The sequence below is a fragment of the Gambusia affinis genome, linkage group LG23, assembly GCF_019740435.1.
Source record: "Gambusia affinis linkage group LG23, SWU_Gaff_1.0, whole genome shotgun sequence".
Classification (NCBI taxonomy): Eukaryota; Metazoa; Chordata; class Actinopteri; order Cyprinodontiformes; family Poeciliidae; genus Gambusia; species Gambusia affinis.
In genome coordinates this window covers 17,120,469-17,130,961 of record NC_057890.1, presented here as the reverse complement: position 1 = coordinate 17,130,961, position 10,493 = coordinate 17,120,469, and the positions used below count along the sequence as shown (strand labels likewise).

General features: G+C 37.6%; 1 protein-coding gene across 3 annotated transcripts in view; it reads left to right on the top strand.

Moving 5' to 3' along the window:
• The first annotated feature begins 421 nt into the window (after positions 1 to 421).
• Positions 422 to 10,493, top strand: part of ptprr (protein tyrosine phosphatase receptor type R) — a 48,347-nt gene continuing 38,275 nt past the window's right edge. The window contains exons 1-4 of one of the 3 annotated variants that reach the window (XM_044108168.1): positions 422 to 580; positions 873 to 1,029; positions 1,160 to 1,256; positions 5,979 to 6,265. In XM_044108168.1, coding sequence (XP_043964103.1) covers positions 1,169 to 1,256; positions 5,979 to 6,265 — 375 coding nt within the window. In that variant the 5' untranslated portion in view covers positions 422 to 580; positions 873 to 1,029; positions 1,160 to 1,168. Of the gene's footprint in view, positions 581 to 872; positions 1,257 to 5,978; positions 6,266 to 10,493 lie in introns of all 3 variants that reach the window. The other 2 variants (XM_044108167.1, XM_044108166.1) reach the window with 2 other exon arrangements.

The window sequence follows — 10,493 nt, the reverse complement described above, 5'->3', positions numbered from 1 at the left end:
ATACTTCTAATACACTCTAAGTACAATGTTCCCTGAAGGAAACGAACTTAACTGCTGGTTTTCTGTAGATGAATAAATATTAAAGTTTTTCAAGATATTAAAAATTATTTTATATGTTTGCAGTTCTCCCGCCGTCAACCTTGACTTTCCATAGCAAGATCTTTAGCTGTAGCCAACAAAGAAATCTTTGGAGTATTTAAGCATGCAAAGTTTGTTTTAGCCCTTACCAACATTCATATTTCCTCCCAATTAATAACTCGTATAACTCTGAAAATGCCGATTTCTACCCTTTAATTTTATTCTGGTCGTCAAATCCTAGGGTAATTTATTTGTGTTACACCACCGGCAGCCATTTTGTTTTTCTAATTTCGACGACGGCAGGATCTATCTATATCTATTCTTATAATTCTATCTTAGTTTACAGATAAAATTAAAAACTAAAATGTTTTGTTAATTGAAAATGCATGTGTATGAAATATAACGCTTTTAAACAAACAATTATGTTTTTAAAGAGTGGTTCAGTGGTAGAACGAAGGAGGCGCGAGCGCAGTTTAGCACTTATGCTAGCATAGCTGTAAAGGTAAATTGAGTTCGAAATTTACATTTGAATTATTATTTTTTTTTTTGTATTTCTGGGTGAAAAAATATCTTGCCTGTAAGTGAGTGCATGTAAGTTTTTTTTTTTTTTTTTTACATTTAAAACAATATATTTTATCGGGCTTATAAAGGGCTAGTGGATAACCGTTACTGTAGTCAAAAAGAAGTATTTATCCATTTCCTTTAATGGTTAAAATATTTCCAACACCAGAAAATTATGCTGTTATTGAAGATTTCTCCTCCCCTTTTTTCTGTCTCCCCTCTCCCATCACCAGCCTCCACCTGAGCGTCATCTTTCTTCATTATCTCCCAGACACGGATGGAAATAACCCGTCTCAGTTCGGAGCCGCCACCGCCTCCACCACCACCTCAGACCAGCTGTTCCCCCATCCCTCAGCCCGCTGCAGGACACTGCAGGGCGGGGAACGAGCGGTAGGAGCCCCGGCGGCGGTGCTGCGACGGCTGGTTTCAGCGTAAACAAGCCTCTTTTGCTGTCCTTGATGTTCCTTGACAGCGCTAAGAGGAGCTTCAGAGAGGCAATTTGTTTGAATCTGACCCACAGAAAGGCAGCATGAACCGCAGCAGAGGAAGAGGAGAAGGAGGCTTCTTCACCATGTTTTTCTCGCTGTGTTTAATTTGGACACAGCTGCTGATCCCAGGTAAGCGTCTGCTGGCTGCATGCTGCCTCAAGACAGCAAAAACACACAGAATCAATCCAACATTTGGCTAAATAAATGTGCCCTTTCCACAACCTTCTTAAAAATAATAAAAATGCCACCGCTATATGTATATCTGACACTAAATTAATCATATATCTATACAGTTTACTTAAAATGTGTTTTATGATGGGCATTTATTTATATATTGCAAATAGACTGCATTTTCTGGATGTAAAAGCAATATAAAAATATTCTAAATAACTGTAATATTTGGAAATAAATTGTTTCCCTACCATAATCCATAATATTCCAAATCTAACTGTTTTTGTTGTGTTAATGCACACAAGATGCGTCAGTTACAGTGTAGCTTTAAAAAAGAGAATGAAATGTAGTATTTTTAGCTTGGAGAAATATTTGAGTCAGCTGCAGAAGATGCCAGCATCCCCACTGCGTCTTCAGGGGCTGTTCAGTGATGCAGTTCCTGTGTGAACGCCTTAAATCTGAATATAGGTCAAAGTAGACCTTCATACTGAGTCCTCATAAAAGGATCATTGACACTGAAAGCAGCTTTTATTTACATGAGCGATGAGAACGTTAATCTCAAAGGATGCATTAATTGAGCTTTTTTTTGGCAGTTTTTTCCCATTACAGTTGGGAATAGTTGTAGTCTGTTTGTAAGAAAGGGCTTCTGAATATTTTAAAGGTGAATAAAAAAGAAAAACAAAATAATATGCAAAGCTGATTCTTACAGACATAAAAGATCAGTGATGGTTCCCAAATTGTTGTTTATTTTAGTCAAAATTGATGAAATCTTTGGAAAATTAATGGGTAAAAAGATTATCTTAAACTGTTGCAAAAAACTCCAATGAATTTAGTTGTGTTGTAATCTCTGGTAAAGTTTTATTTTTGTTTAAATCCTTGAGTTTTTAAAGGTTTCAGCTGGATATTGTCTGTTTCTTAATATTAAGTTACAATAAATTTGACATTTTGAATGATTAGATTTATCGCAAGTCAATTAACTGACACTGGAACATTTCCTGAAAATCTAATGGAAATACAAAAAAGTAACGTTTTGACCCAAGAATTGCAGCTTTAAGATGCCTTTATTTGTAACAAATATAAATTATTTGGTCTGCCTAGGAAGGCATTTTCTCCTCTTTAAATTAACATTTTAGAATGTTGCCAACATATTTAGTTAAATATCTAAATTTATATAAACAAAACAAATTTATCTAATGAGTTTTATATTGATGTCAAGTAATGATGAAGATGAAAAGGAATAGTAATTAAAGTCTTCAGTCAATGTAATAGTTAGGTCTGGATGGTATGACTGAAAAACTGAACATGACATAATATCAGTCAATATTGATAATTGATAATAATTAGTTTTTGGTTTTAAATATCTGAAATATTACCAAACTAGTGGAGTAAAGTTTCCTGTTTCATCCAGTGTTCACTCCGCCATCTTGTTTTTTGAAACTGCTGCTGCACAAGTTACTCAACTGGTTGTTGCTAGGTAACCAAAGTTGGGGGGGGGGACTTGAAACTGCTCATTACCCAGCAGGTTGTTGCTAGGCAACCAAAGAGCGTGAGTTAGTTGGTTCCACCAGTCTAACCTGTCTTAGTTGGCTGAAGCTTTCCTTCTGCCTACATCTCCCAGAATGCTGGATCGGAGTCCAGTGACTATTCACTATTTTAAATATTCAATCAAATGTATTTTTTATTGTTATTTATTTATTATTCAGGCCTAGTAAGAGTATCAATGGTTAATCTCACAAGGAGCACTAATTCTTCCTCAGTAGTGTTTTATTCTAACAAATATATAACATATGTAATTTTATTTTGTATATTTCATTCATAATAATGTTAAAAAGTCTTAGATTTGAGTTATGAAACCTGCAGAAACCCGGCCAGGTTACTGAAAACCGCCTGAAACACTCAGCCCTTCATTCTCATCTTGATCTTTGAGATAAGTTTGTGTTTTTATTCCTGTCAGGCATTTTCCGTCGTTGGTTTTGGTCATCTGATGAGGACTAATTCCTGCTGTAATTCCCTTCTGTAGGCTCTCACTGTGTCTCTGGTTTTAGTCGGGGTCTTCAGGTTCACTCTGCTTCTGGAGGAAAACAGCTGACATGTTTTATTCTGTGGTACAGTCTCGATTCTGGCTGTTTATTTCATTTCTGTTGTCTTTATCACAGTGGGTTTGCTTCTGGAGCGATTTAGCTGATTAGATGGAGAACATTTGATTAGTCTGTCGTGGTCAACAGGTCACTCTGACAGAGAAACTGGGAGCCAAATTCTGGTTCTTGTGATTGATGATTCAGCTGTGAGGCAGCAGCTGTGATGATAATTACATGAGAGGAGCGGACTGGGCTTCCAGCATTTTCTACGCAAAACACTCAACCAATCTGCCGGTTCTCTGCATTTGTACTAATATCGGAAAGCAGATGATTTATTTCAGCTGTTTGACAATAACAAAAGGAGAAATCCAATATATAATCTCAAAGGAAGAGGAAATGCCTCATTCTGTTTGTCTCGTAATTCACTTCCAGCCTGAACAGAGGCATAATGGTTGCTGTCCAATCAGAGCTCACCTCAGCATCCTGCATAGCAACCAGGACGCTGTCGTTAGGTAGGAAAGAAGTGAGGAGGGGCTGGAGAACGCTGAGTCAGGTTCACAGCATCTCTGAGGAGTTAAATGCAGTAATTTATTTGGCTTTAATGTAATTGCTGACATTTTGAACCCAAGCTATTTAATTCCTGCCCCATCTGTTTTATTTAATTTGTTGCTATCCATCCATTTCTGCTTGTCAGGCTTTTACATAATTCAAAAATTGATTTTTAGGAAAGAAAAATCTGCTGTCAGAGGAAATGTGACAATTTGGACAAATGTGAATGAGTCCGTTTTGGTATATATCACATATATCACAATATTTACCAATATTATCGCTAGATTTTCTAATATCACTCTGCCCTACTCTATTGATTTTGATGCAACTGAGAGAATAGCATAGATTATACTGAGATATTGATTGTTTTAATAACTCTAGTTTCTGCTGTATGAATTGCTTATGGGGATGGCTGCCAAATCTGTTAGTAATGAAAGCTTTGGTCTTCAGCTTTAAAACTGTAACCGATCCTTCTGTCACTGTGTTTACACTTCATAAACGATGTAGAGTAGAACAGCTACAGACATAACTCATGACTGTTTCAGCGGTTACACTCTGAAACACAAATATAATCACTTCAAAGTCAGAGAAAGTTTGCAACATTCAAATATTTGTAATATTTAAAGCCTAAAAGCCCAACGCAACACAAACCACACACACCTGTATAATATATGTAATTGTGCAATTACCACGAAGAAGAAGACGAGAGGAAGTAGAACCTCTGAAGACTCTACTTCCTTTTTCACAAAATATTAGCAAAAATTGAGTGGCATCAGATTTTAGCAGTTCTAGTTTTAGGAGCAGCAGTTCTCGCTGCATTTCCATTGACCATATAATTGCACAAATTGGAATTACAAAGATAAAATTGCATAATGGAAACGGGCCAATTTCAATAAAAAGTTTTTGCACTAATATTAGGTGTTTTTTCAGCCGTATTGAAATTGGGTCATTTTGCAAAGCTGCAATGGAAAACTGTTGTTTTCTAATCACATCTTGTGACATGAGCATCAATACCTGCTGGAAAAACTTCCTGGATCATAAATGTGCTTATAGTTTTTCTTTTCTTTCTCACTCAGTGTAAATAAACTCTTTAATGAATTATTCAGTCCTCGTCTTCCTGGCGGTTGGTTGGGATTTCCTCCATGCTGCCCACAGATCTGAGCGCAGAGGCAGATGTGCTGCGTTCTGCTGTCTCAGCCTCTTTGTGAGCCCAGTGTGATGCGTTCGAGATCGACATGTTTAAAAGCAAGAAGATACAGAATGCTGTTGGTATCCAGCAGTTTAAAAATAAACGGGGAAAGGATGTTTCTCTTCATCCTCTTCCTCCAGTCTTCATAGTCAGGATGAAACGTTACTGGTTTTACGCTTTAAATACATTTATTAACCCAAAACGTGTTTAATTATGGATTGAATGAGAAACAATTCAACAAATCAACAGGTAGAGTTAATTTACTGTTATTTAGCTTTCATAAATATAACAATATGCTGTGGTTCAGAAGATTCCTCAAATTTTCTGACACTTTTTTTTTTGATAATGCTCAAGTTGGACACAAAAAATAAAAAACACTGAGGGTTTATTTTGTAGTTTCCACTATAATTAATTATTTAGTCTTACTGCATGTTTATTGGCCTTTTTTACCTGTTGTTTAAATTAAATGTAATATTTAGTTTTGTTAAACTTCTGTTTTATTTATTTAACTTCTGGTACCATTTGTTTCATATAATTTATCTGTGTCTTTGTTTATTTTTTATTTTATGGATTTTGTTTTATAATTTTTTCATCGTAGTTTTACAACTTTCATCAGGATTTTAAAAAATCTGTTTCTTTTAATTTTTATATCTGTTCATTTTTATCATCAGACCATTTGCATTTATCTTCATTTTATTCTTTTTTCCATGCTTTGCCTTGGGTATCTCTGTATTTTTATGTTTTTAGTTTTTCATTACTTCCTGTTATCATATTTTGTTCCTGTGGATTAAAACTGCCCTATAAATAAACACTGATTGATTGATTGATTGATTGATTGATTGTCTGCTATCATCTTTCTCTCAGAGTATTTCGCTGGCGGTCCGTTCCCGACTCACCGTCCGGGTCGGCACACTCTGATCACTCAGAGAGATGCGAATGAACTTCCAGAGTCTCGTTCCCACCTCCATCTCCATCGCCACCACCGCCACCACCAGAACCAGAACCAGCACCGGTCGGTCCGGCCTGAGTCTCGGCTTCAGCATGAACTCGGCGCCCGGCGGAGCTTGGACCTGCTGGAGCAGCTGCATCAGGATGTGGAGCCGGACCACTTCGGCTGGCGTGTTGTACCCGGGGAATATGTGGTTACCATGGTGAGTGCCTGTTGCAGTGATCAATTCATAAATTGATCGCAGGATAAATTAAACGAGCTCCATATTTTCCATTGTCTTTATGGTTTCAGTTATGTGCGTTTTTATTTCCGTTTTAGTTGTGTTTTATATTGACTCTTTAGAGTCTCTTTCAGTTCTCGTGTAGCGTGTTCTTTACAAAATGAAGATTAAATTCCCTGAACTCTGATCCAGAACCACAAAGCATTCTGGGGGATGTAGGCAGAGGAAAGGCTTTAGCCCACTAAGCTAGGTTGGTGGAATCAACCAACTTACTCATTCTTTGGTTACCTAGCAACAACTAGTTGAGTTACCTGCGCAGCAGCAGTTTAAAGTTTCACTGCTGTGCCTCATAGAAACAGGTATTTATTGTGTCATTTATTCTTTATTGTGATAAATTTAGATTTATTGTCATAATAAATTACAATTAATGATGTTTAAAAAAAACTGTCCATATCGTCAGGATTGTTAGTTTTACTATTTTCTCAATAATAACTTCAGTAAATATCAATAAATTTCAAAATATATTGAAATGCGGTCAGTTTATATAAATTAATGATAAAAAAAAATCACATTTCTTCATGTAACCGGAGTTGTAAGATGTGTATTACAAATATGAATAATTTCTAAGACCAGTTTTTGTGTTTGTTTGGCTCCAAGTGCCATACAGCTAATAGTTCTTATTGTGATTTTTATCATAATAACAGTTCGATATCGCTCACCCCTATTGAAATAAAAGCCACTTTTTGATAATATTTTCTGTGATTTGTAATTTATGTTTTTAGACAACAAAGCAAGCTCCACTGTCAACCAGATTACTGATGCACCTGGAATCTGTAGCTGTCTTCTCATTGGTTGGTTTTTGAGGTGGTGATGTCGGCTTAGAAACATGTTAGAGAAGGTCAGGGGTCAGGAAGCAGACAGCGAAGGATTGATCACATGCTGCAGACTTCTCTATGTATGGAGCCGCAGCCTCTGTTGCCATAGCAACGCTAATAGCGAGTGAGCAGACCCAGTTCCCTGTACAATAGGCGGTTGTGTAACTCTTAGATAAACAGCAGTGACCTTCAGAGACAGACAGAGACACGGGGGACGCGTCTGGGAGACAAAGACGCGGTGAGGCAGGTGTTTCTCGCCGCGTTCGTCCTGCTAGTGTCCCAGTTTCCGAACGCCGGGTCGGTCCGACTTCAAGCATCTTTTCTCCATAAACCTGAATAAAATGTCTGGATCTCTGCAGAATAGATGCATTTAGAAGTTACAGGGTGTTAGCATAACAACCGCCAGCAGATCCACAGTCTGCAGACAGAACTGTTGGAGGTGTCATGGCTGCAGATGCATCGTGGGAGTGGCGACAATCTGCAGAAACCTCCTGTGGAATCTGAAAGACAGATGGGAATGCTGGCAGTCCGCAGACGGCAGTGTCTCTGTTTTTAATGTTCAGTTAGGAAAATAAAAGCTGCTCTTTGCACAGATTGAGACTTTCTGTGTAGTCACATGACCCGGGGTCCCTGCAGGCTGTCTCTCTGAAAAGCATCCTCTAATGCGCCAAGACATTTCCCTGCAAGCATTCAAGCTGAGAGAGACCCCGACATACGGTCAGCAGGTCATTTGCTCATTCAGCTCTTAAAAAGAGCATAGAATGCGTTTATAAATACGATTATTCTCATTTAAATCTCCTTAATTCGTCCCTCTAATGCTGCAGTTTGCATAACAATTAGAGTAATGTGATGTGACAAGATGTAAGGGAGAGAAACCTCAGATGGTAACCAGTTACCTTCCATCACATTCCTCCAAGACACCATGTGACCTTTGCCCCTTTTTTGGCTTCTCACAGCATGCTCTGTTGTCAAGACAACAACGCTGTGACTCGGCACATTTGTGTTCAGGCATTGGAAGCATTTACTGACGTCCTTTTGTCTTCAAAGGCCGTATATAGTTTTATCTGCGTAATTCCTTCATAAATTCAAACATCCTCAGGTTGAAATTACCTTAATTTCTTTAATTCTCATTTCATTCAGCATTCCTACATGTAAACTACAGATTCCTACTGCTGAGGATTCTGAATTGATTCAAAATGCTAGTTTCTCTATGGTATCACTAAAATATTTTTGAATTAATTAAAAAACTTGCATCTCTTGATGACATGAGAGAAAACCAGGTTTTAGATAAAAATAGAATAATTCATTCATATCTGGAAGTAATCCGTTGATGCTCTAGCTAGCGATGCGCACCTGCAGGCGCCATTACTACACATTGAATGATGCCACAAAACCAGAACCAGACTGTTCCGATGAGCAGCAATCCACCAGAACATTTTTTTATTTCTCATCCAGTTCCTATAAAATAAGGCAGTTAATTGTGATTAATTAACTACAGACAATTTTTTTTTATCTTGATTTAAAATTTGTAACAGAACCACAGAGCATTCTGGGAGATTTAAGCAGAAGAAAGGCGTTAGCCAACTGAGCTTTGTTGGTGGGATGAACTAACTCACTAGCAACCAAAGAGTAATGAGCAGTTTCAAGTTCCCCCAATTTCGGTTGCCTAGCAACAACATGTTGAGTAAGTTGCACTGCAGCAGTTTAAGGTTCGACTCATAATTGCTTAAAAGTAAAAACTAATTAATAAAAAAATTAAATTAATTAATTAAACTAATTAAATAAAAAAGCAAAAAATTTTGTTGTTTATTTTGAAAATAAAATATTTTAATATTTATATCTGTTTCATCCAGAGTTTACCTCTAGAGGAGATGAAACAATCGTCCGTTAAAAAGTTGTTTGAATCAGCTTCTCTGTCCTGGAGGCTTTAAAATGTCGTATTGATCCTCTGCTAATTGCTGACTAGTTGATTGAACCCTCTCCACATCCCTGAGTGCACTTTGACCCCTTCTAGCCTTCTGCCCACTGAGCCGGGCTGTTGGCTAATTACAGCCTATAACCGCTAAAGTGTGTGTGGCTTGGACAGAAATAATACCTGATCCCAACAGGAAGCACAGTGGGATAATGGCATTACCCGGGCGATGGCCAATCAGGTGGAGGGTTGAGCTGTGTCACGCTCTAAGCCAATCAGAGATCAGGGAATGAGTAGATCAGGAAATGGAGCGAAAAGTCCCCGGTCGCTAAGTGACAGGCGGCTCGCCTCCTTTCATTCAGAGAAAAGCTTCGCGTCGGCTTGGTAAGGTTGTTTACATTGTTTATCTTGCTCTATTTTAGCTTTTACCTCATTGTTTTTTGTTTTTTGATGTGAAGGCGTTTTATTATTTGTCTGTTTGTTGAAGAGTTTAAATGACTCCGGGGCGGTTATCTGCTTACACAGAAATCGGTGGATTATTGCTGCCAGGAGATTTTACAGAGAAAATCTCAGAACAGAAAAACTTTAGATTTTAAAGATCAGTCCAGACAGAAACCCAGGTGTAAACTGATTATTATTTAAAAATATTTGTAATATTATTGGAGGATTTCTCTTGGTCAGGCTGTTTTTCTTTGAGTGTAACCAGCCACAGTCTGATAACATCGGCTTTGTGAGCTGCAGGTTTTGTTCCTCATATTGAGTTAAGTGGCAGCAGAACATGTTATTTTAGCCATTAGCAAACAGCCACCCACTCTCCCACACAGAGACACACCCACTCTCCCACACACACACACGCACACACACACACACACACACACCTATACAGGTCCCGGTGAATTGTAAGGACAATTTTTCCAAACCAGTCACAGTGGTGAATTATGGGAGCACCCCTTTCCACTTGCTCTACAGACCGGCTGAATGTCTCAAAAAATCTTTAATGAGCCACTCAACAAAGATCTCAGTTAAAATTGTGTTTACATGCTACACAAATCTAAATATAATGACCTGACTTTATGCAACATTAACAGGACATTGGTAATTAGATAGATAGGCCACACCCCTGACATAACAATACATTATAAGTACCAATGAGAATTGCAAGGACATTTAAAATAAGACTTCAAAGAATGTCCCCAAAATATATTAAAGTACCCAAATGAGCATCAAATGGTATTTAATCCACACCCTGCAATAATGGTAGTGTTCATTTATCATGAACACAGGAATGGACTACAAAAATCTGAGTCCAAATATGAAAAAAATAATAATCAAATAGAAATATGGTCAGCAACATAGTGATAGTTCATTACCAATAGGGTAGTGTTTAGACCTATACAAATTAAAATGTATTATGGAATAAACA